The 25,963-nt window shown below is 44.5% G+C and overlaps 3 protein-coding genes and 1 non-coding gene across 4 annotated transcripts; 3 read left to right on the forward strand and 1 right to left on the reverse strand.

Moving 5' to 3' along the window:
- Positions 1-192: 192 nt before the first annotated feature.
- On the forward strand, positions 193-265 carry TRNAK-CUU. The gene has a single exon. It is a non-coding gene; the product is annotated as a tRNA-Lys (tRNA).
- Positions 266-1,765: 1,500 nt separating this feature from the next.
- Positions 1,766-8,716, forward strand: LOC119270530. Its single transcript, XM_037552532.1, has 7 exons — positions 1,766-1,982; positions 2,348-2,413; positions 7,029-7,699; positions 7,772-7,984; positions 8,068-8,160; positions 8,239-8,373; positions 8,486-8,716. Exons 2-7 carry the CDS (start codon positions 2,407-2,409, stop codon positions 8,510-8,512), a joined length of 1,146 nt encoding a protein of 381 aa, XP_037408429.1. The 5' UTR covers positions 1,766-1,982; positions 2,348-2,406; the 3' UTR covers positions 8,513-8,716.
- A 371-nt stretch (positions 8,717-9,087) lies between these two features.
- Positions 9,088-9,837, reverse strand: LOC119273513. The gene has a single exon (XM_037554654.1). The coding sequence runs from the start codon at positions 9,669-9,671 to the stop codon at positions 9,417-9,419; it is 255 nt and encodes an 84-aa protein (XP_037410551.1). The 5' UTR covers positions 9,672-9,837; the 3' UTR covers positions 9,088-9,416.
- Positions 9,838-15,239: 5,402 nt separating this feature from the next.
- Positions 15,240-17,946, forward strand: LOC119273138. Its single transcript, XM_037554412.1, has 4 exons — positions 15,240-15,563; positions 15,666-15,793; positions 16,790-16,894; positions 16,981-17,946. The coding sequence occupies exons 1-4, from the start codon at positions 15,240-15,242 to the stop codon at positions 17,516-17,518; spliced, it is 1,095 nt and encodes a 364-aa protein (XP_037410309.1). The 3' UTR covers positions 17,519-17,946.
- Positions 17,947-25,963: the final 8,017 nt, after the last annotated feature.

Raw genomic sequence — 25,963 nt, forward strand, 5'->3', positions numbered from 1 at the left:
GTCCAACATAGCAAATAGGAACAATCAGTCAATCACCCAATGACATGCAGGGAACTAGCTTAATTTCCTGTGGAACTTTTCGGTTGTCTGATCAAAAACCTTGCCTACGGTAAACTCACGCGCATCACCTTATGTTCGCATCACTTGACAAGATCCAGTCAAGTAAAGTAAATTTGGAAAAATTATCAAAAAGCCCGTCTAGCTCAGTTGGTAGAGCGCAAGGCTCTTAACCTTGTGGTCTTGGGTTCGAGCCCCAAGGTGGGCGATGTTTGATTTTTTTTTTTGAACTTATTGGCGTTAGCAAAGGCCCATTTTCACATTCATGTTCATTTTAACTTCTTCTTTTCTGTGTATTTCCCGATTTACCATTTTAACTTGTTCATTTTTGCGTTTCATTTTTTTCCTGATTTACCATGCATTTCTTTCATATCTAAACATAAACAACCCATAAATTCTGAACATCTAGGGATGTTACATTCACATAGGTCATTCGCCAACTAAAAAATCAAATTGTTATTTTGCTACATATTTTAGTTATCTGTTGTAATTCTCATGCATAAATCTTATATTCTTATTAATTTGGATTTCTATTTTTTTGCAAAGTCCGTTTTGACATTAATGTTGATTTTTATTTCTTCTATTTGCTTTGCTTTTGTTTGTTGATTTAAGGCATTTTTAGATGAATTATTTTAGGTCTGTTCATTTCTTACATGTCTAAATAACCCATAAGTGTTGAACATCTAGGCATATTACATTCACATATGTAATTGTCGGTTGAAAATCAAATTATTAATTTGCTACCTATTTTAGTTATGGTTTGCAATTCTCATGTATAAAAATTCTACTTCTATTAATTTGGCTTTGGCGTCTTATTTATTTTTTGGTGTTTGCAAAGCCCATTTTGACATTAATGTTTTATAATATTTTCTGCTATTGTATATATTGTCCACGCATCTTGGGTTTATGTATGCACTTTCCTAGGGGAGGAGCGTTTTGGCTCCCGGCAACATTTGCTCCTGGATGAATAGTACTGCAGAAAAGTAGTAAAATGTTTTTAAAAAATTCTGATTTTTTCGTGAATGTTGGTGAGTGTTTCATCTGTGAAAAAAAGACTAATTTGGGGTGACATTTTGTGGTAACATTTGGTGCTCGAATTTGTTTTTTTTTTCACAGCCCAAAATGTTTAACCTTTTTGCCTACAACTTTGCAGGTAGCATCTGGATGTGACTATAAATACATAAAAAAATTGTTGTGATTATTTTGACATTTCAAAAATTATTTTTCACGCGCAGGAGCACATGCTCCCGGGAGCCAAATTGGATTTCCGCTTTTCTTAGACTAATTAGTTATTTAAAAAAATCATTTCTAATATCTATTTTTAGACTTTTTATAAACCCATGTGTTTGGCGCGGCTAGATTTTTTACGATATTCATTTGTTCATATGCCACTTTGTCTTATGATATAGTGATTTTTATGTGTCTGACGTTGTCAGGCATTAAAGGCTTGTATTGTCCAAATATACAGCTAGTCAAAATTTCCCATGTAAAAGCATTGTGATGTATTTTAAATATACAGCTAGTCGAGCGCAACTGTTGCCGGGTCTCGTGTGTTTTCTGCTTGCTGAGACGTACGCACCGGGTTTTCGGTTCTGTCGTGAAATCTATCTGTGTGCAGGACGCAACTGTTCGACAGGAGTTTTTTTTTGCTTGCTGAAAAGAGTCTGAAACCCACGACGTTTCCGCGCTTCTGAAGTCAAATCTACTACTATGTGTGCAGGGGCACTCTGAAGAACGCGTTGAACTCGGGGTCGCTGCCGCCGAATGTGTGGCCGGACAGGGCCGGCACCATGGGGAGCGCGTAGGGGAAGTCCGGCGGCAAGCGGTCGGCGTACCACACCCGACCGGTCCGGGTGTTCCTCGACATCCACTTCATCAACAAGCTGGAGAGGTTCGTCTTCGTCTTCGTCTCGTTTCATCATCAGGTATTCAGGTTCTTGATCGGTTTCAGATTCATGAGATACCCACACGAACAAATCTGCGAGATTTATTGCTTCGAATCCATGTACACACTTTGTTGCTGGATCTATTACGAGGTTTGCACTGATCTGAACTGCAACCAGCGATGTGTTCCCACTTCCCAAGGCCCTGAGGTCTGCTGGCACCTGCCGCCATTGGGAGTGGCGGCAGGGCATAGGCCGTCAGCTGCGCTTTAAAGGGACATGATCTCTTCTTCCCCTCTTGTCCGCTGCGCCTCTCTCTTCTCCCTCCTCCCTCCCTTCCTCTCCCTCTCCCTCTCCGGGAGAAGAACAGTACTTTGCAGTTTTTGAGCTCGATTTTTGGTATTCAGAGGCCGATTCAGGAGTTGCCGCAGTTGAAGAAAAGATAGATCAAGACGAGAGCTACAATATGCCTGGTATTTTTTCTGCATCCATGCTATCTGTCGTGATTTCAATTAAATGTTCTACTACAGTACTACTACTGTTTTAGGAAGTAGATTGCTGCTTTGGAGACATTTTGCAGCATTTGGAGTTGGATTTTTTGTTTGAGGTAATTGAAGAAGTTGTAGATCAAGTCAAGACCTATGAAACGCACCGTTTTTTTTTTTTTTTTGCATTCATGGTGTAGTTCAGTTGTTTCATCAACTTGTAATTACATACGTAATGTCGTATGACTCGTATCAGCTTTTAAGTAGTGTTTTCCTTTCTTTTCCCTATAAGTTTTGGACTAGAGATAAAGTTGGAATCTTGACATGAAGTAGTTGAAGATATTATAGATCAGCGTTGCCTCTTTCAAATGCGTTTTTTTCCCGCATGTGAGATGTTGTTTAGTGTTTTGGTTAGGAATAATTAACTAATTATGTGTTGTTTAGGGACCGCTGTTTATTTGACTTGTTAAGGGTTAGAGACACTGTTATCTTGTATGTCATGTGTTGTAGTAATTTAAAGGAAATGTTAACGCCCACACGTGTGGGCGTTTGCATCTCGCCCACACGCGTGTATCCGTGTCCGTTCGTGAGCGCACGAATCTTAGCATATTTCTAGTGCCATGTAGGACTGGTCTGGTGTGTGGGCGTTCAGCCGGTCGCCCACACGGCCGTTTCACCACACAGGAGGGGCTGGTGTGTGGGCGTTCAACAGTTCGCCCACACGCCACTTTGCACGCACACACAAGGGCTAGTGTGTGGGCATTTGTCATCTCGCCCACACGTCCATCTCCTTTCCCACACCCAAGCTGCTAGTTGCCATGTGTTTTGCAGTGCACATGGCAACTGCCCCTAATGTCCTTTATAAGCAGGTGGCAACTCTCTTTTTTTACCCGAGTTTGCCATGTGTTTTGCAGGATACACGACAACTGCCTAGTGTGCACGTAAGCAGATGGCAACTCTCTTTTACCGAGTTGCCATATGTTTTTGCATGATACATGGCAACTGCTCTAACGTGCATGTACATGGCAACTGTCCTAACGTGCACGTAAGCAGATGTCAACTCTTCCTTTTTACATGGCAACTGCCCTAGCATGCTTGTGAGCACATGGCAACTCTCTCAACTGCCTAGTGTTAGTATGTGGCAACTCCTAAAGTTATGAAATCATGGCAACTACATTAAATCAGACCATACATGGCAACTGCAGTTGAGCAACCATGTCAACTGCAGTTGTCCGACATGGCAACCGTAGTTCAGCGACATGGCAACTACAGTTAAACGAATATGGACGAGGGTCTGGACCATGGCAACTGCGGGCGCGCGGTGACCGTCACGCATGGCGTGCGGGACCAGGAGGTACGAGGCCTGACATACGGGCGTGTGAGCGTTATCAACTTCGCCCACACGCACGTGTGTGAGAGGGATCGGGAGGGGAAAAAAGAGGCATGTGGGCGCTGGTTGTTTTGCCCACACATAGGTGTGTGGGCTGTTCCTCTTATACACCACACAAAATGTGTGGGCGGACTCCCTAACGCCCACACATGTGGCACTTATCGGCGTCCTAATTTAATCATGGGAGTGTCTATTTGACGTTTGACTGAAATTCAATTGGACATCAGTCAAGTTTTTCAACCAATAATAAAACGACACTTGTATGTATTTGTGTGTCCCTTTTTTAGTGTATCTTCGCTGTATGTACGTCAACGCTAAAAGGTCAATCCTAATCGGGTTGGAACTGGACCATCAACGTACCCTTTGATCCACAGCATACTGATCCATCACCGTACCCTCTGTAGGTCTGGCATAAATGTACGGTCCACTTACAGCCATTTGGGAGAAAATTACAGTGATAGTTAGACTGTCATTTTTTTTGCCGTAGATTGTCAATTGGTAACTTGCAGTCTACTTATAGTGATATCTTAAGAATTAAAGTCTAGATACACAAAACTTAGTCAAATTAGCACTAGAACTTCTAAAATTACAGTATATTTATGCATAACTTACACTCATACCGTGTGATTATTACAGTGATATTATGACCAGAACTTGTCGAGTCTCAAAGACACCCGTTTGCAGCCCGAGTCATGAGTTGGTATGTATGTACGTGGGTTGGGCTGGACCCATTTGCACCCATGACAAGCAGGTGAAAAACCCTTGAAATTACAGTAAGGAAACTTTGGAAGTATAGTACCTCGTGTCATCTATGGATTATAGAGACACAGCTGAACCAACATACAGATTGCCTATTATACAGATGACTACACACTGAATCAACATACACACTGCCCTATCCATAGTGTGAAAAAAGCAGTTCAACATCTCTCTGATGCAAAAAAGACTTCTTCTGCATCATTGTTAATTTGCAATCTGAAAAGAAAAGGATCAAACAAGAAATTGGAATCGATTCTGAATTTCCATCATTGCTAATCTGCAAGTGAAATGCAGAATGCTCATTAAAAGCTGGATCAAGGAAAGCAAACGCTCTTCCGTTCAAACAAACCAAGAGAGAAAACCAATGCTTTCGGATGGTTACAGGGAAGCACAACTGCAACAAGATAATATGAAGAAAAATGTATATATAAGAAATGAGAAATAAAAAAGAAATGGCAAAGATAAACACCAAACAAGAAGGCAGAAATTAAAGTACTTACATGGAGGAAATGAGAAATAAAAAAGAAAGGGCAAAGACAAACACCAACAAAGAACCACGGAGTTAGAAATCCTTCAATTCCAATTGGGGCAAAGACAAACACCAAAACCGCAACTACTAAGTGGGGGAGAACCATGGAAGATCATACAAGAGACGATCCACGGGTCAGAAATCCTTCAATTCCAATGTCTTTGCTCATGCATAGTGATTTTCTTTGAGATCTAGAACCTGTAAACTCACAAGAAAGAAAAGCAGAGAGCACAAATTCTTTCCATTTGACACAGTGTATTGCACATAGCACTAGTTAAAATCAAAGAAACTGATCAGTTTTGTTTCAAAGCACCAGGGCAAAGGAAACTAAAATTTACAGTGGCAAAAAAATACTGAAATTACTATTATCAATTTGCTGAAATTACTGGACAAGCACCTGTGCAGAACAAAGTTTTTGATACAAAGGTAGATTCAGTATATATTGACAGCGTGAATAGATGCAATACCCAACAAAGACACTAAGCTTTACAGTCTAATTACCACTGTAATTTTACTGAAATTACACTGTAATTGCACTGACTGTAAATACAGTAAATATTCTAGTAAAAATGCACTGTGATTACGAATAGAAATTACACTGTAACAATATTGTAAATTATAGAGAAATTGCACTGTAATTACAGTAACATAGTAGTGGGATTTACAGTGTACTTACCCTGAAAATTACACTGTAATTACATTGCGATTACAAGTACACTGTAACAACACTATGATTACAATACGATTACTCTGTAATTTCAGAGGAAATTACACTGTAATTAAAATGAGATTACAATTTTGAAGCTGTTGTAAACTTAGATGCAACAATACCCAAAACATAGGAAAAAAAGGTTATAAAACGGATACAAATACTACCCAACAAAGACAAACCACAAAGAAAAAGGTTCTAAAATGCTTGCAGACCCAACATAGGGGAAAGGGAGAAGTGTAATTAACCTGAAAATATACTGAAAATAGAACTATAATAACCTGAAATTACATTCTAATTGCAGTGACTGTAAACTAAAAATCACAGAAGTTACAAATTGCAATGTGGTTAACTCTGGAAATTACAGTGTCACTACTCTGTGATTTCGGAGGAAATTACACTGAAATTAAAATGAAATTACAGTTATGAAGTTGCTGTAACTTAGATGCAGCTACTACCTAAGAACGCACACCACTGCATCTAACAGCAGAAAATGCCAGCAGAATCAAACGCCCAGGCTAGCAGAAAGAAAATCAACAGGGGAATCGGATCCACCGCTACATCCATGCTCCTACCACTGTAACTGCAAAAGATTCGCCAGGAAAATCCACCTATGCGACTACACATACACCTACATCTACATCAAACACAAGCAAGATCTAAAAGAAATTCAATGGGGAAAGGGAGAAGACCAGGATAACCAACTGAAACCACACAGCACTGGAGCGGAAATCAAGCTGAAGAGAAAGAGGAGGAGATCGGGATCACCATGGATGACAAGGAAATCGCCAAGAATCGGCTCCCTTTCTCAGCTTTAACTCTCGCCAAGAAATGCGAAAGGATAGGAATAAAAAAAAAGACAAACAGAGAGCCAGGGCCCAAGTGATGTGCTGTAACGGGCTGGCTGGGAAACGAAAGCGCACCTGGTTACACACAGAAAAAAAAAACGCCCGAAAAAGCCAGCTCCCAGCGCGGATCTCAGCACGAGATCAAACGGCCAAAAATTTGAATGAAAACCAATTGTAAATCACTCGACTGTAAATTAGCAAAACCGTTAATCATTTAGGCAAATGTTAGCAAGTAGAGTAATAGTGTTTTTTTGTGCAAACTGTTCTGTTTAGATTTTACTATTTTCCAATTAGATCAATGATTTGGGCTGTTAAGGAGTTAGCCTATTTTCTTCTGACTTTGTATGCATAAATATGGTGCTGGGTAGGTACAATGGAAAATTTGCTAATGTTTTATGGTGACATCATACGCGAGGGCCCTTATGGGCTTGATGTCTCGAGGTGCACAAGCAAGAGAGTTTTTGTGAAAGACATGGTCAACAGTGGGTTCATGGACGTTAAAAGATGCATCCAAGCCGAGTTTGGTCCTGAGACGGTTGGAAAGAATATGATTGTCGAAGCTTGCGTCGTCGTAGGTAGGGTTGATGGGACCCCTGCCCGTTGGGGCTTGAGGCAGGTGAGAGGCGACCTATCTTGGGGTAGTTACATGAGGTTTGCAACCACACCTGGTAACTCTATGTATGGACGGCCAATGGTGTATGTGTGGTTTGTTCATGCTGGTGTGCTCCGGTTAACTACCACTGGAGGCGCTCACACCCAATCAGTGGCGCCGATGGGGGGCAACCATGTCCGTGAAGAAGGTGTGGTTGTTCCAACCGTGAATCCCGGACCATATCCGTCGGTAGTCGTTGACCTCAACGAATCCATGGAGGTACTGTCAGACGAGCTAGATCATGGCGATTATGCCAGTGGATCATCAGATGATAGCGACGACGACGAAGGAGGTGATCCTTCTCAGCCTCTTGCCATTCAGCAGAGGGCCGTGGTGCCCTCAACGGAGAGATGGACGGATAGTGACATAGCCCGTCATGATGCCATGGTACTAGCATTTCTGATCATCTTGCAATTTTCACCAATAATTCGTTGACACAACAATGTCGGCTTCACGCAGATTAGAGACATGCAGGGGCTCCTTGAGATTGTGTTGGAAGGCCTTCGGATGGTACCCCCTCTCCCACATAGCGAAAAGGCAATATTAATACGAATTTATCAACGTGTCAAGGAGTTTATTGAGCTCTGCAGTGGCGCTCGAATTAATGGCATTGTATGGTCGGCACTACCAGGCAGGGCGCGTCCAAGCCTCACCACTTCAATGGATCATGAGGTATATTTGCAAATTCATCGTATCTAACACTTGGTACTATGCGTGTGTGTGTGTGTAATATGTTCTGCTGTGAACCGTGACAGACCGGGACGCGCCAGGACTCAGTGCTATTGCGTATGCCAGCCAGCACTCCCTTGCAGCGCTCTCAGTTCAGCGGTTCACAGCCAGAACGTCAGGTGAAGCTCATACTAATTTACTTACATTCACAGTGATTACATGTCCGATCGATTCAGTAACGATTGAATTGGATACAGTTCGGCTCCGGAGCGATGGAGGTAGATAATCCATCCCCCGAGACCAGCCCTGGTAGAGGACCTACAGGGCAATTCTCGTACGATCAAGGCGAGGGTTCTGACGGCGAGGGATCTGACGGCGAAGAATCCACAGATGTACGAACTAAAATCGAAAGAAACACAGCCATTCAACAATTTTCACACTATTTCACAGTACTACTAATTGTTAGCTTCCTATTCATACACATTCTACTCCTGAAATTTGCAGGAAGAAGAGTGTGATGGCCGTGATTAACCGGATCTTCTTCACACGGCGGACGTTCAGCGGGAGATGGGCGAGGGTATGCTCTTCACAGCAGCACGAGCAGCCCCGAGGATCTCCTACTAGTACCCTGGAACTTCGCAGGGCCGTGTGGCTCCTTGATCCGTGGACAATGTAACGAGCACTACGACATATTTCAGAGCTTGTTAAGCTACCAAGTACCTTCGATTTCCACTCCGTAATCGTTTTTACGTCCGATTTCTCGAGATCTCCCCAGATAAATCGCCTCTCTTGTAGTCCTTTGATCACGACAGATTTATCCGTACTGTTGCTCGTCCACGTCTGCGTCAGGTTTACCATGCGATGGCATGCACCTGATGGTGGCTTACAATTGGGCAGCACGCATTGCAGGCAGTAGACGCATGCGCATTGTCTCGGCGAAAGCGATAATGTGTGTCCGTCCTTTTCCACCCACGTTCATTTTGCATGCATGTTCCAGATCCGTTCTGATACATTCATTTAGCATTTTTGTCAAAGCATTGGCAGAAAATAAAGCGTGCAAAGTTCAAATCAGAAATCACAGCTTATGGAAGAACTCTGGAGCTTATTTAGTGAGTGATCAGAGGCTAGGCACGGACGATTTCTTGCTTAGTCTTTGCATTATACAAAGTAGTAGCATGTTTGTACACTTGATACAGATTAGTCAGCAGAGGCACAGTGGGCGGGAGCTCTCCTCGAGCATACGGAGTAGATAACACTGAGTAGTAGCTAGGGATCACATACTGGACTCCCAAACATATGTAGTAGTATTTGGAAACTGGCCGGCCGAGAAGTAGAGAGCACGGCCAAGCTAGGCCGTCGTGCTTTTCGGGCAGATCGAACAGCTAGCGTGCGCTAGCTGCCGCATGGAATGTGCGGCCAACGTGTGGCCACCTACCTAGCGGCCATCGTTGCCGTCGCAGTGCCCCTTCCCAGCCCCCTCCGGCGCCGGCATGCGGCCGCCGCCGGTGGCCGGAGGCAGCTTCTTGCCCTGGCCTTCGCCTACCTGCCCTGCTTTGGCAGCATCGCTCCGGCCGCCAGCGGGTCCATGCGTCGACGCCGCGCCCTTGGATGCGGCCGCCGCAGGCTCGTCGCCGACGTCGAAGTCGAGAGGCAGCGCCCGCGACGGCTGCCGCCGGTGGCGCGACGTCATGGTTTTGTTAGCTGGCAATCTAGCTAGATGTGCGGCGAGCTCTACGTGGCGCGCTCACAACTCGACTGCAAGCTGCTAGATTGTTGATCTGCTGTGGGCTGTGGCAGTGTGGAGTGCCGATGAACAGCGGAGGGCCTGGCCTTTATAGAAGGGAGGAGAAGCCAGCCAGGAGCTGGCCTCGGGTTGGCCAGACGCAGGCGCTCGGCAACAAATAAAACACCATGCATGTGCATGTGGTTTTCATGGATAAAATAAAACTCATGGCCCGTCCGGGGTCGCTCAATCGCGGTGCCGCGCGTCAGTGCGCCCGTGATCGATCGTACACGGACGGCGAATCCTGTTACCGAACGCAACGTCCTGCAGTGTCGGCTTGTGGCCCGGGACCGCCCGGTCGGTCCGACTAGTCTCCGGCAAAAATCATCCATAGCTCGTCTGAAAATGCATGCATGGACAAAAACCTGAGTGCATGTGCACGGTAACTCCATCGTGCGTCTCCATGGATTCTCCGGCGGGAGAAAGCTCCAAGAGGAAAGAAAGAGCCCGTGGGCCGTACGTGGCCATCGAGGAACGTCGGGCAGAGAGATGTCATCATCGCTTCTCGGCGCCATGCATGGGCGTGCCAAGAAAACCGGCATTTTGGTGGACAGGGCGCACAGGACCGATGGTGGCCTGCCAGCGTGCATGCATGTGCACGGTCCGTTCCTGGTCGAGCATCGGCCGTACGATGCGGAGGCTTTGGGCACGTGGTGGCACAAATTTCTAGTTTCTTGTTAGGCTGGCTCAATGGCTTTTTAAGAATTAGCAGCTTTTGATCTCTTTGATCCTGTTTTGGATTCAATGTGGAGACAAAGTATGTTCATAATTTTCTTCATGACTCGTTTAGGAATAACAGATTTGTGGGGTGGTTGGATTATTTCAGAAGGAACTATAACAAATCCGGGCATTTGGAGTTACGAAGGTGTGGCATGAACGCATATTGTGTTTTTTGGCTTGTGTTTCTTGGCGATCTAGCATTGGGTCTACTGGGACTTAGAAATATTCTCTAGTTGAATTTATATTTTCCAAAATGGGGTTTACCAAATTCTTTATGACTCTGAGGTTCAACCTAATCTTTTTTTTTCTGATACTTAAACAAATATTAAAAAAGATAAATTTTTGTCATATCATGAAGAAATCTACCCCTCCCATAGCAATAACTATAATTTAAGAAAGGGGTGAAAAAGCATATGGGAATAAACGATCAATTTGTATCAATAAACCATCGTCGAGTGAGAAATAGTCTGGATCACCAGCTAAGGTAATGACCGCTCGATGATAAAGGAGGCGGCGCGGGGGGCGGGGGGTGTAAAGCGGGGCAGGAGGTTTGCCCGGAAGAAACCACCCTTCAAAGAATGTGTAATAGCTTGCTGATCAAACAAACTCGATGGCAAGCTACCACCATCCTTCACGAAGCTAACACAACTCAAGACACCGGACCTCGGCGGCAACAAGGTTTCCACCCTGGACCCCGAGCGAGATTGGAAACTTCTCGCACCATCAGATTGTACCGATGTACTACAACTTATCACTAGTGCAGAACCGGGCTATAGCACCGGTTTGTAAGGCTCTTTAGTGTCGGTTCTGTAGCCGGCACAAAAGGATGGGGACTAAAGGTCCCCCCTCCCCCTTAGTACCGGTTCAGCATGAACTGCCACTAAAGGGCCATCACATGGCACGAGCCAGCACCGGGGGCGGGGAGACCCTTAGTACCGGTTGGTAACATCAACCGGTACTAAAAGGTTTAGGGGTTTGGTTTTTTTATTTTGTGTTTTCTATTTAATTTTTTTATTTCCTGATATTTTACGATACTACATATTGTACATGTTATCCATATATATAAATAAAATTTCTCATAGAACCGATCATATGTATATATTAGTAGTCATGCCCGTGCGTTACAACAGGAGAGAAAAATATTACATGCTTCGGGCTCAAGTACCCTTCAAACACACATGCAGGTACGTTCTCCATCCGACATATTGCACACACCCAGAGGCAACTTGGGTCGCCATATCCCCGCGGCTCCCTGGTCCTCTTCTTGGTAATGTGCACTGGAGATAAGATAAATCTGCCCATCCAGACTTACGAAAGCCCAATATTCAACTTTAAACCCGAGCCAATCAAAATTAGGCCCTAGCCTGAAGATAACTAATGACACAATTTGACAACGAATTTGTCCTATTGACCAGGCAACATCAAGCTGACATGCTATTTTCATCAAAACAAAATCACATATAAATATGGTCATGTTTACAGCTGAAAGGCATGCATCAATCTCAATTCTCAAATGAACTCAAGAGTAAGAAAACATTTGCACAAATGCTTTGAGCAGGCAGCAAACCCAAGCAATTTCCTAGCATCATATGCGAATTTGCTAACACATATGTAAATAGCTTGGAAAGGTGGATGAACAGCCTATAAATTTGAATTTTTCTAGTTTTTTGCAATATCACCACAAGACAGTAAGATAGACATTGAATATTATTTTGAACAATTATGTAATTTAGAAGATAGCAAACCCCTAGTTGGACAGGAGCGTTGCGAAATTACCCCTAGTAGTCCATAATCACCAATGGAAAAGAGTGCACGTGAGCAAGCAAGGCACTGATGTTATGCGTAATTCCATAAAAAAATTAAGGCTTGCATACTTACCAATCATGATAAACTCCAAACAGGCCCATGTCAAATGGTGCATAATGAACTCACAAAAAGTCTGAAGTTGTAATAAGTTTAAAAAAATGGAATGCCTTTGTAATAAATGAGTTTTTGTCCGAAACCCTGATATTTCGAAAAAGATTGTTCAGTTTGTACACGAAATGCATTCAGTTTTTGCCATAACCCTCTCTACTTTTTTGCACATGCTATGTGGGTGAAATGATGATACCATGTCAAGTTTCAACCTTTTCAGAGTTCATTTGTAGTGCTTTTTAATTTTAGGGTCATTTAGCTCAAAACAAATCATTAAATGCATGAAAAATAGCAAATTAAGGCAGAAAGGGTTGAAAGTTGATGACATGGCTTTGAATGATGCATAATGAACGCAAAAAAGTCTGGAGTTGTAATAAGTTTTAAAAAATAAAATGCCTTTGTAACAGATGAGTTTTCGTCTGAAACCTTGATACTTCGAAAGAGATTGTCCAATTTTGTACACGAAGTGCATCCAGTTTTTGCCGTAACACTCTCAACTTTTTAGCACATGCTATGTGGGGTAAATGATGATACCATGCCAAGTTTCAACTTTTTCAGAGTTCATTTGTAGTGCTTTTTAATTTTAAGGTCATTTAGCTCAAAACAAATCATTAAATGCATGAAAAATAGTAAATGAAGGCAGAAATGGTTGAAAGTTGATGACGTGGTTTTGAATGGTGCATAATGAATGCACAAAATTATAGGCCAGTGTAGGTGAGATGGAGCAGAGAAAAAGAGTGACACGTGCACTAGTGGGGGTATGAAGGAGAGCCGCAATGTTTACCTGCACGTTGCTTAGCTTCAGGCCTTGAAAATGGACACATAGCTCCGTGCAGTCTACACAATTTCCTCAAGGCCTGAAGTTAAGCAACGTGCAGGTGAGCATTGCGCCTCTCCTTTATCATCGTTCCTCGTCTCTGCACTAAGGGCTTATAAACCGATGTGAGTCCCTTTCGCTTGGCGAGGTGGGACAAGCAAGAGGGACTAAAAAACCGCTGCAAAAAGAATCAACTAAAAACTCTAGTACTGGTTTGTGGCATGAACCGGTACTAAAGGTACTGGTGGGCCCCTAGCCTAACAATAGCATGTCATCACCTCTTTACTACCGGTTCGTGGCATGAACCGGTACTAAAGGTTCACAATGAACTGGTATTAATGAGCGCCGCCCGCCTAGCCGTTGGAACCGGTACTAATGGTAACATTAGTGCCGGTTCAGTTACAAACCGGGACTAATGCGCTTCACATTAGACCCTTTTTCTACTAGTGTATTTTCCAAGGTATTTCTTGGTCTTTTTTGCGGAGAGCTGCTCAGGTGTCTCAAATGAGTTAAAATTTGAAGCGGATCTCACGCATTAAATTATCTACCACACAAAAAATTGGATTTTTTGAATTTTTCTACTATTTGTTTTGATTTTTTTTAACCGGGAACGAATGAGCCCGGGCACCGAGTTGGATTTCCGAATATGGACCACCTTTTCTATTTATTTATTCTTTCTTTTCTTTCTCTAATTTCATCTTCATCGATAATATGCATGTGACCAGATGTATGGGGAAAAAGTAGGGACGTCGCTATGAACATGAAAATTTAAAAGATGACCGACCACTATTTACGGACGCGTCCGCGGTGGGGCCAGATTTATTATTTAAAATGGAGGCAAAAGTTTTGTCTCATTGATTAATTAAGAAGAAGAGAATTATCCAATTAATTAACGAAAAATCAGGCGAAAACCAATACAAACGAAGCACAGACTAACTACTCACTTGACAAGAAAACCACACCCGCACAGATGACCTCTACAAACTCTCTGATGACACAACATTCACAAACCTCGACGTTACTACTACGCCATGTGAACCCCAACAAGAACACCTCGACAGAAGAGACACATACCAACCCACAACGACAACCCAATTCAAAAGGACGGGCCAAGAGACTGAAGATCATCCATCAAGCAGCAAGAAACGCCTTGCCTATGTCGATACTCTTGCCTTTACCCACCTTCTTTTGTTTGCCTTTTATTGGTGTCCCTGCCAGGAGGCAAGCAATTGACCTGCCCAGTGAGAAGCCAGAAAAATCACGAGGAGGGTCGGGTATTGATAAGCTTTGTTGGGGAGGGCAATCCATAAAAAACACCATTTTAATGGAATTTATCACTATTACTATTCATATTAGGCTTGAATCAGCAATGTTAGGGGGGCCAGGGCCCTGGCTGGCACTCACATGTCTTCGTCAGTGGACCTGCTCAAATCAGATCTAGCAACCTTCACACTAGCGAGCAAGTCACGAAATTCTTTCGCAAAGAGATGATCTCGATTTGGAGTAGGTGCAACCATACTTGGCTCAATAGTCATGCTACTCGCAGGTATCACCTGCTCGATGATTGCAGACGAGGGAAGGACATCAACATCTAGAACTCCGCGCACCATGACAGCGAGAGGTAGGCTAGCTGGCGTCTTCAGTTGTTCGACGAATAAAGGCCGAACGAGGCCCCACACAGCTCCTGCAGCCCAGGCATGATCTGTAGCACCACTATCACAACTACATCAATGTCCAGTCCCTCATAGATTGACATCGGCAAACAGGCTCTAGCAGGAGGGGAGAAACGGCCATGAAGCTCGGCTTCCTTCTGGATCTCAAAGCTGACATCAGGTACAATCAAAGTACGCAATACGTGAGCGCAATACGGTGCCGGCACGTACGTCATGGCATGCGAAGAAGAAAGCGTGCCGGGCCGAAACTCGTGTAGGCCTAGAGCCCTGGAAGAACACAAGCGGGACTTGCTCGTCTGCGTGGCGGAACGAGAACCCTTGCATGGCCAGCTCTTGTCAGCCCAACGACACATGGCCACCTCTTCTCAGCCCGGTCTCATGGGCTCCGCCCATTCGCTCCCGTCCGCGCGTTCATTGACCACCGCGGAAGCCAGCAAGCGTGGCGCCCAAGCAGCTGTCATGCGAGCGAATAAACGGAGGGCATCTATTCTCCCCCCACCCCGCGTCCTCGTGACGGCCCCCCTTTCCCCTCCCCACCCCACCAAACCAAATCAAACCATCCACACAGGGGAAAGGAACCCTACCTCGCCGGGTCCCCGACCGCCGACCGACATGGCCGCCGCCGCCGGTTCCTCCGCCGCACCCCTCCCGGCCCCAATCTCCCTCAACGACAAGGTGGGTGCCCGCTCGCTAGGTCTCCCGGATCGAATCTGCTCCTCCGTCGGTGGGTGTTCGGCGATCTGATCTGGTTTGGTTTGGCTTGTTTGTTCGTGCCAGGCGGCGGCCGTGGGCGGCGGGGTCGGCGGCGACCGGGCGGCGGGGGGCTGCGGGGTGTGCGCGATCTGCCTCGACAGGATCCCGCTCCAGGAGACGGCGCTCGTCAAGGGCTGCGACCACGCCTACTGGTTCGACCCCTCTCTCTCTCCCCCCGACCCCCTTCCCCGCCCCTGATTTCACACTTGATAATTGATTCATGTGGTACGTGCCCTGCCTCTTTCTCGTAGATGATTTTCTCGATGTAGCTGTCTGATGATAGAGATTGCTAATTTCGATCGAATATTCCCCATTAGATTCGTACTTAGCTGTATGAACCGATGCCATGCCCGTGAATTACAAGCACTAATTTATGCACTCCAGTACACTTTTGCCCTTATCCGCTAAAATTTGGGGAGAGTGCTATTTTATTTTTGCTGCTAGTAGCTGTATTTAGCATTGCCAGCCCACCCACCCTATTAAAGGTCTTCTCATTATTTATGAACTGAGCCTAATTTGTAAGCTTTGGGTGCTTGGTATGGATTCTAGCATGTTACCCATCTTGGTTTCCATATGGATTCTAGCATGTGTACACTTTTTTTTTGCGGGTGAATTCTAGCACGTTACCCATCTTGGTTTCCATGGGCAGCTCCTTATTTGTCTTCCGATAACCATGTTTCGTATTCCAGGGTTGTTGACACTATTTATGGTTGTGATCAGTGATGAACCGGTTCTAATGTGTATTCTTCTGGTAATTGGTGATGGAGTATAATATGTTCCTTATCTTGGTTTGCATGTGCAGTTGGCTGTCTATTTCCTTCCAACCAACCACGTTCCATATTCAAGAGTTGTTTAGTTGTCAACATCCCTGATGGGGTCGAGGATTTATCTGATACTTGTATGCTAAAATGATTCTCTTGTGAGATACGGAGATTCTATATGTATGCATCGACATTGACCTGAAGAACCACTTATGTTATTGTTATTTGCTAAGCACTTTATGTGGGAATTTCATTAGTTAGTAAATCACTTTTTTTTGGCAATAGACATTGATGTTGATACATATTTCACAACTAAATTTTGCTCTTTTATGATAATTGTTTTGTTTGTGAACGATGCTCACTTATTTTTCCGTTATGTGCATGCAGCGTCACTTGCATTCTGAGGTGGGCATCCTACAAGCAGACACCAGTATGCCCGCAATGCAAGCACCCGTTTGAGTTCCTCAGTGTGCACCGCTCTCTTGATGGCTGGTAACCCCTTTATTGTTTCTTTAGTATGTGGTGGGCTCATTTATTTCCTTTATACTTCTGGCTTGATGTTTGTTTCTTTTCTTCAGCCTTCATGACTACATGTTCGATGAGAGCGTTTGTCTTCTTCTGAGAGCCACTTGGTTCAAGCCTCTGGTCGTAGAGGCTCACGAGGAGGCTCAGGAGGAAGAAGACATTTACCGCAGTTACCAATATGATGATGGCGATGAGGATGACCTTTATGAGGAATACATAAGCAGGTCACCGAGCATTCGAATTGGCAACAGGAGGTGGGGTGACAATGGGTACGTCAGAGGGGGCAGGAGGGAGGCCAGGCCAGTAGTGATCCCTCCTGTTGTTGATGCTGTTCCATCCAGGACTCCCAAGAAGAAAGAGGGATCAGCATCAGGTTCAGGATCAGGTTCAGTGTCCAAGGATGTCGCAGGACGGCGGGCAAGAAGGGCTCAGAAGCGAGAGGCTGCTGACAAGGCGGCTGCAGAGAAGCACCTCAAGCTCCTGCAGAGGCTGGGCCGCGGGAAAACTTCCGAAGCGCCACCTGAAGCACCGGAATCACTTGAGGTTGGTCCTCCAGAGTCACTCGAGGTTGGTCCTCCTGTGATCGAGTGATCCATCAGCCTCTGTAGATAACGGTGCTGCGGGGAACGCTGCAGCCCCTGGGAGCCCCTCCAATAATTCTCCCGGTGCGAAGAAGAGGAAACCGGGCCTTGTATCCTGGCAACTTTGTCGCGTTGTACAGTAATTTAGCTTCGAGTCACTCGTTAGGTCGGTCATCGGAGCTGCTACCCAGTCTGCTCCAGATGCAGCGATGTGGTTGGTCGGTCGGTTTATCCCACACTGATAGTTGTTTAATTCAAAAAGGTCATGTACTCGTGTCGTATTAGGGGGCACAAAAATTGCTTGCTGTGCTAATTTTCCTGGCAATGTGGCAATTCTGGTAGGTTGTTACATCCATCTACCCAAAAAGAAAATGGAATGGGGGAACAGAGTCTTACTGTGAATACACTTTGCTTACTGACTTAGATGGTGTTGTCACTGCTCGGTGCCTAGTTTGCACTTTTTTTTTGTGTTCGTAACTACAGACCTGTGGTGGTTGTGATTCCCTCTGGATAGTTTTCATTGGTGCAAGTTGTTTGGTACCATCATATTTTCTGTCCAAGTTTATCTGGAGTACCTGAACCTGGCAAGTCAGCTCGCCGACTAACTTTTCTGTGGAGAACTTCGCTGAGCTTTATTGATAAACAGCGACGTTTGATTTTTATAAGGTCATGAGTTACTCCAAGTCAAATGGCGGCCAATAGAGAGGGAATATGTCTAGGCTCTTAGATTCGGTGTCCAAACACACTTTTATTTTTCTGTTCAACTTCCTTATTTGGATGGAAAACACAAAATCAATTGCAGGATGTCATATACCCAGGGTGTCTCACCGAGGGGAGCCCGGTAGAACACCTGCCAGAGGGCTCACAAGGCCCAGCGACGCAATCATCTTGACCTCAAGCTGTCATCTAGATAAAACCCTAATCTCCATCTGTATATAAAGGGAGGCTAAAGGGCTCTCATTCCCATCTATTTATCTTTTTTCTTGAAAGATCCAGCGTCACTGACATTCATTGATAGTAGCATCTTTTTTTTAAAAGATCCGGCGTCGCTGACATTCATTGATAATAGCAGAAAGCAACGGAAAACAACAAGGTGGTGAAGGTTCTATGACCAGAAGATCCGAAGATCAAAAGAAAAAGAAAAACAGCCTTAATGGCTGCAACAGAACACTTCATACAATCCACATTAGACAACACAACTCCGACTCTGACGATGAACTACAAAGAAATGAGGCAAGGTTGGTATCACGGGGGATCACTGAACGAGCCACCTAACACGCGTCATCGTATACCAGCGGGCCCCCACCGCAGCTTCGACTTCACACCGCCAGGCAGTCGAGGCATTCCCACGGACACGCCGAAGAAGAAGAGCCGACTACCACGACCAAAGCCGCGCCTCCGACGTTGCTCACCACCGTCATCGTTGCCACAGAAGCCACGGTGTACGCCCAGTCGTAGGAAGCAACACAAGGATCAAATTCTTCAAGACGGCGCCCTAAAAAGGGGAACGACGTTGAAGACGACGCCACCGCCCGATCCCAAAGCAGGATCTGGGCTTTCACCCGAAGGACTTGATCCGGGAGTAGAGGCTGTGAAGATTCCCGACGACACCTCCAAGAAGGATAGCGACGCCCACAGGCGCCATCGCCGCCAGCCGGTCAGCATCGGCCAGGCTTTCACCAGGTGCAACCACTCCCACACAGCAGACCGAGGTCGACTCATACCTCCATTGGACCGCGCACCCCCCACACAACGAGCACGCCACTGCTGTGTAGGGCCACCCGCAAACCTCCTCATCGACGGGCCTGCAGAGACCAGATCGGGTCTTGCACCCCGCATACAACTGCGGCCGGAGCCACCCTACTCCCATCTATTTATCAGATAGACAATTGTCAATATTTATCTCATCTACGCAATTGTATATCACTCGCACGATCTATCCCTATACCATGAATAACAAACATGAGCAGGATATAGCGTATTACTCTTTGGAGGCCTGAACTTGGGTAAATTCATGGTGCTATCTTCGATATGTGACTTCCAACTATGCAAGGACCCATACTGATGGATCTGACGTTTTTCTTCACCGTAAGGTGGTGCGCCAGGCACATGGCGTGTCAGTTGGAGACTGATCTCAGATCAGATCTTCCCCAGCCTCCAGCGGCCTCCCGTCGGAGGATAGCCTTACCTTTGGCTCCCTCACCTTCACCTTCGCTGGGTAGGCCGGGTCAGCGTTAGGGTTTAGTTTCACTAGTATGCCTCTACTTGACTAGCTCATTGATTAAAGATGGTTGAGTTTCCTAACCATAGACATGAGTTGTCATTTGATTAACGGGATCACATCATTAGGAGAATGATGTGATTGACTTGACCCATTCCGTTAGCTTAGCACTTGATCGTTTAGTTTACTTCTATTGCTTTCTTCATGACTTATACATGTTCCTATGACTATGAGATTATGCAACTCCTAAATACCGGAGGAACACTTTGTGTGCTACCAAACATCACAACATAACTGGGTGATTATAAAGGTGTTCTACAGGTGTCTCCGATGGTGTTCGTGGAGTTGGCATAGATCAAGAATAGGATTTGTCACTCCGATTATCGAAGAGGTATCTCTGGGCCCTATCGGTAATGCACATCACTATAAGCCTTGCAAGAAATGTGACTAATGAGTTAGTTGCGGGATGATGCATTACGGAACGAGTAAAGAGACTTACCGGTAACGAGATTGATCTAGGTATTGAGATACCGACGATTGAATCTCGAGCAAGTAACATACCGATGAAAAAGGGAACAACGTATGTTGTTATGCGGTTTAACCGATATAGATCTTCGTAGAATATGTAGGAACCAATATGATCATCCAGGTTCCGCTATTGGTTATTGACCGGAGACATGTCTCGGTCATGTCTACATAGTTCTCGAACCCGTAGGGTCCGCACGCTTAAAGTTCTGTGACGATCAGTATTATGAGTTTACATGTTTTGATGTACCGAAGGTAGTTCGGAGTCCCGGATATGATCACAGACATGACGAGGAGTCTCGAAATGGTTGAGACATAAAGATTGATATATTGGAAGCCTACATTTGGACATCGGAAGAGTTCCGGGTGAAATCGGGATTTTACTGGAGTGCCGGAGGGGTTACCGGAACCCCCCGGGGGTTAGTGGGCCTTGTTGGGCCCTAGTGGAGCGAGAGAGAGGGGCCGGCCAGGGCAGGCCGCGCGCCCTCCCCCTCTGGTCCGAATTGGACTAGGAAGGGGGGGGGCGCCCCCCTTTGCTTCTCCTTCTCCACCTTCCTTCCCCCCTCCTAGTAGGAGTAGGAAAGAGGGGAGTCCTACTCCTACTAGGAGGAGGACTCCTCCTCCTGGCACGCCCTACAGGTCCAGCCGGCCTCCCCCCTACTCCTTTATATACAGGAGCAGGGGGCACCCTAGGACACACAAGTTGATCATTGATCTCTCCCAATCGTACGTGTGCGGTGCCCCCCTCCACCATAATCCACCTCGGTCATATCGTAGTGGTGCTTAGGCGAAGCCCTGCGACGGTAGCTTCATCAAAATCGTCACCACGCTGTCGTGCTGACGAAACTCTCCCTCGAGCTCTGCTGGATCGTGAGTTCGTGGGACGTCACCAGCTGAACATGTGCTGAACGCGGAGGTGCCGTACGTTCGGTACTAAGGATCGGTCAATCGTGAAGACGTACAACTACATCAACCGCGTTGTCATAACGCTTCCGCTTAACGGTCTACAAGGGTATGTGGACGACACTCTCCCCTCTCGTTGCTACGCATCACCACGATCTTGCGTGTGCGTGGGAAATTTTTGAAATTACCACGTTCCCCAACAGTGGCATCTGAGCCAGGTTTATGCGTAGATGTTATATGCACGAGTAGAACACAAGTGAGTTGTGGGCGATACAAGTCATACTGCTTACCAGCATGTCATACTTTGGTTCGGCGGTATTATTGGATGAAGCGGCCCGGACCGACATTACGCGTACGCTTACGCGAGACTGGTTCTACCGACGTGCTTAGCACACAGGTGGCTGGCGGGTGTCAGTTTCTCCAACTTTAGTTGAACCGAGTGTGACTACGCCCGGTCCTTGAGAAGATTAAAACAACACTAACTTGACGAACTATCGTTGTGGTTTTGATGCGTAGGTAAGAACTGTTCTTTCCCAGCCCGTATCAGCCACGTAAAACATGCAACAACAAAGTAGAGGACGTCTAACTTGTTTTTGCAGGGCATGTTGTGATGTGATATGGTCAAGACATGATGCTATATTTATTGTATGAGATGATCATGTTTTGTAACGGAGTTATCGGCAACTGGCAGGAGCCATATGGTTGTCGCTTTATTGTATGCAATACAATCGCCCTGTAATTGCTTTACTTTATCACTAAGCGGTAGCGATAGTCATAGAAGCAATAGTTGGCGAGACGACAACGATGCTACGATGGAGATCAAGGTGTCGCGCTGGTGACAATGGTGATCATGACGGTGCTTTGGAGATGGAGATCAAAGGCACAAGATGATGATGACCATATCATATCACTTATATTGATTGCATGTGATGTTTATCCTTTATGCATCTTATTCTGCTTTGTTTGACGGTAGCATTATAAGATGATCTCTCACTACATTTCAAGGTAAAAGTGTTCTCCATGAGTATGCATCGTTGCCAAAGTTCGTCGTGCCGAAACACCACGTGATGATCGGGTGTGATAAGCTCAACGTTCATCTACAACGGGCGTAAGACAGTTTTAGACACGCAGAATACTCGGGTTAAACTTTACGAGCCTAGCATATGCAGATATGGCCTCGAAACACTGAGACCGAAAGGTCGAGCGTGAATCATATAGTAGATATGATCAACATAGTGATGTTCACCATTGAAAACTACTCCATCTCACGTGATGATCAGTTATGGTTTAGTTTATATGGATCACGTGATCACTTAAATGATTAGAGGGATATCTATCTAAGTGGGAGTTCTTAAGTAATATGATTAATTGAACTTAAATTTATCATGAACGAAGTACCTGATAGTATTTTGCTTGTCTATGTTGTTGTAGATAGATGACCCGTGTTGTTGTTCTGTTGAATTTTAATGCGTTCCTTGAGAAAGCAAAGTTGAAAGATGATGATGGCAATTACACGAGCTGGGTCCATAAATTGAGGATTATCCTTATTGCTGCACAGAAGAGTTGCGTCCTGGAAGCACCGCTAGGTGCCAGGCCTGCTGCAGATGCTGCTGATGACGTTAAGAACGTCTCGCAGAGTAAAGCTGATGACTATTCAATAGTTCAGTGTGCCATGCTTTACGGCTTAGAACCGGGACTTCAACGATGTTTTGAACGTCATGGAGCATATGAGATGTTCCAGGAGTTGAAGTTAATATTTCAAGCAAATGCCCGGATTGAGAGATATGAAGTCTCCAATAAGTTCTACATCTGCAAGATGGAGGAGAATAGTTCTGTCAGTGAACATATACTCAGAATGTCTGGGTACCATAACCACTTGACTCAACTGGGAGTTAATCTTCCTGTTGACAGTGTCATTGACAGAGTTCTTCAATCACCGCCACCAAGCTACCAGAGCTTCGTGATGAACTATAATATGCAAGGGATGAATAAGACAATTTCCGAGCTCTTCGCAATGCTAAAGGCGATGGAGATAGAAATAAAAAAGGAGCATCAAGTGTTGATGGTCAACAAGACCACCAGTTTCAAAAAAAAAGATAAAGGGAAGAAGAAGGGAAACTTCAAAAAGAACGGCAAATAAGTTGCTGCTCAGGAGAAGAAACCCAAGTCTGGACCTAAGCCCGAGACTGAGTGCTTCTACTGCAAACAGACTGGTCACTGAAAGCGGAACTGCCCCAAGTATTTGGCGGATAAGAAGGATGGCAAGGTGAACTAAGGTATATGTGATATACATGTTATTGATGTGTACCTTACTAGAGCTCGCAGTAGCACCTGGGTATTTGATACTGGTTCTGTTGCTAATATTTGCAACTCGAAACAGGGACTACGGATTAAGCGAAGACTGGCTAAGGATGAGGTGGCAATGCATGCGGGAAATGGTTCCAAAGTCGATGTAATCGCCGTCGGCACACTACCTCTACATCTACCTTCGAGATTTGTTTTAGACCTGAATAATTGTTATTTGGTGCCAGCGTTAAGCATGAACATTATATCTGGATCTTGTTTGATGCGAGACAGTGATTCATTTAAATCTGAGAATAATGGTTGTTCTATTTATATGAGTAATATCTTTTATGGTCATGCACCCTTGAAGAGTGGTCTATTTGTGATGAATCTCGATAGTAGTGATACACATATTCATAATGTTGAAGCCAAAAGATGCAGAGTTGATAATGATAGTGTAACTTATTTGTGGCACTGCCGTTTGGGTCATATTGGTGTAAAGTGCATGAAGAAACTCCATACTGATGGACTTCTGGAATCACTTGATTATGAATCACTTGGTACTTGCGAACCATGCCTCATGGGCAAGATGACTAAAACGCCTTTCTCTGAAACAATGGAGCGAGCAACGGATTTGTTGGAAATCATACATACTGATGTATGTGGTCCGATGAATATTGAGGCTCGCGGCGAGTATCGTTATTTTCTCACCTTCACAGATGATTTGAGTAGATATGGGTATATCTACTTAATGAAACATAAGTCTGAAACATATAAAAAGTTCAAAGAATTTCAGAGTGAAGTGAAAAGTCATCGTAACAAGAAAAAAAAGTTTCTACGATCTGATCGTGAAGGAGAATATTTGAGTTACGAGTTTGGTCTACATTTGAAACAATGCGAAATAGTTTCGCAATTCACGCCACCCAGAACACCACATCGTATGGTGTGTCCGAACGTCGTAATCGTACTCTACTATATATGGTGCGATCTATGATGTCTCTTACTGATTTACCGCTATCATTTTGAGGTTATGCTTTAGAGACGGCTGCATTCACATTAAATAGGGCACCATCCATGGATTCCGCAAGTACCACATCCTCACCAAGGGCTTCTCCAACCTCAACGCGATGGTAATTTTTTATTTTCTCCCGTCTCTCTGTGCTTCCCGCCAATTCACTCAATCGGCCCTGTTCATATTTGCGAGACAGGCAGACACTGCAGGCTAAGAAAAATGGAGACTTCCAATTCTGGGTGTTCTTGTTTGTGGTTATGCGGTACAACTTTCTCATATGTGGTTGGTTGATGGAACCTATATATTCCCGATTCTTTGGAATAGATATTCTGCTTGTGCTTTAGTAATATGGTGGTGATTTCATCTTATACCTATGGACAATAAATGTGTTGTTTGGAAATTTTTGTTTTTATATGTTCTGCTCAGGACCGACTTTCAGTAAAGATTAAGGTGTCTGTGTTTTAGAAAAAGATACCAATTATCTAACAATTTCATTTGAAGTATTATATTCAATGCACCGTTATGTTCTGCTTGCACCTATGTACATGCTAACGGCCGGCTGGCCGCAACTAATTAGTCATTAGCCCACATGTTAAATTGTTAATAACTAGCACCAAATTAGAGAATCCCAAAGCTAGCAGGCAATAGCTCATGTCGATCGTGGCTGGCTTATTTTGATCGACGAATCGATCAGATGGTGACATGTGTACGTTCTGCACTTTCACATGCTGGATATAGTAACTTCGGTTCAGACTTGATTGTCGCCGTCATCCTAGAGCATAGTAGCAGTTGTTGCTAGCAGCCTAATGCTTGTGCATTGGTCTTCAGAATAGTGTGTTTGTTGTGTGTCATCTTCCACGATGCATTGATCCTTGGAGTCTTTGATCCTAGCATCACAACTCATGCGAGTGAATCCTAAACTTAAGGTATATCATTACAAATTAATATTGTTTTTAGACTTCTAAAGAGTGTTTGTTAGTATTTTTGTTAGATCTACTTAAATGTGCATTCAAGTGCTTAATGAATCCATCATTCTTTACAGGATCAAAATTTCTTAAATATTCATCTTTGGGAGAAAGTTCAGGGCAGGGCTACTTCTGTAGAAGGAGATGTGACTTCATGAATAATGTTGGATGGTAAAGGTGTAGGTGATTTAAGTTACATAATATGCAATGTAATTTCGAAACTCATGTTGAAAAGATTATGTATTCACTATTTAGATTAGTATTATTGTCAAGCATGTATATAAATGAAAATCACTAGAAAACGCACTTGTCAACATTTAATATAGCCACCTGATTTAGCTTTGTGCGAATTATTTTCTATCAACTTCCAGTATTTCTGGATTTTTTAATCTCTGCATTTCTATGCACTATTTTGGTAACTACAGACCTATGTTTTTAATGTAGCATGCTTTGTTTGTCGACGCACATATTTTTTGGGCATGTACATCCCTTTATCTTCATTATATTTTTATAAGGTGTTTAATAACTCAATTTACATATGAATGG

This window comes from Triticum dicoccoides, chromosome 3A (genome assembly GCF_002162155.2).
Source record: "Triticum dicoccoides isolate Atlit2015 ecotype Zavitan chromosome 3A, WEW_v2.0, whole genome shotgun sequence".
In the NCBI taxonomy this organism is placed as follows: Eukaryota; Viridiplantae; Streptophyta; class Magnoliopsida; order Poales; family Poaceae; genus Triticum; species Triticum dicoccoides.

Bases quoted from the DNA above. Each gene is read 5' to 3' on its own strand.
- LOC119270530 (XM_037552532.1), top strand. The intron at 7,700-7,771 runs GTACTAGCATTT...GGCTTCACGCAG, and splicing joins TAGCCCGTCATGATGCCATG to ATTAGAGACATGCAGGGGCT. The intron at 8,374-8,485 runs GTACGAACTAAA...TGAAATTTGCAG, and splicing joins ACGGCGAAGAATCCACAGAT to GAAGAAGAGTGTGATGGCCG.
- LOC119273513 (XM_037554654.1), bottom strand. From the start codon at position 9,671: ATGACGTCGCGCCACCGGCGGCAGCCGTCGCGGGCGCTGCCTCTCGAC.
- LOC119273138 (XM_037554412.1), top strand. From the start codon at position 15,240: ATGGCCACCTCTTCTCAGCCCGGTCTCATGGGCTCCGCCCATTCGCTC. The intron at 15,564-15,665 runs GTGGGTGCCCGC...TGTTCGTGCCAG, and splicing joins CAATCTCCCTCAACGACAAG to GCGGCGGCCGTGGGCGGCGG. The intron at 15,794-16,789 runs GTTCGACCCCTC...ATGTGCATGCAG, and splicing joins GGCTGCGACCACGCCTACTG to CGTCACTTGCATTCTGAGGT.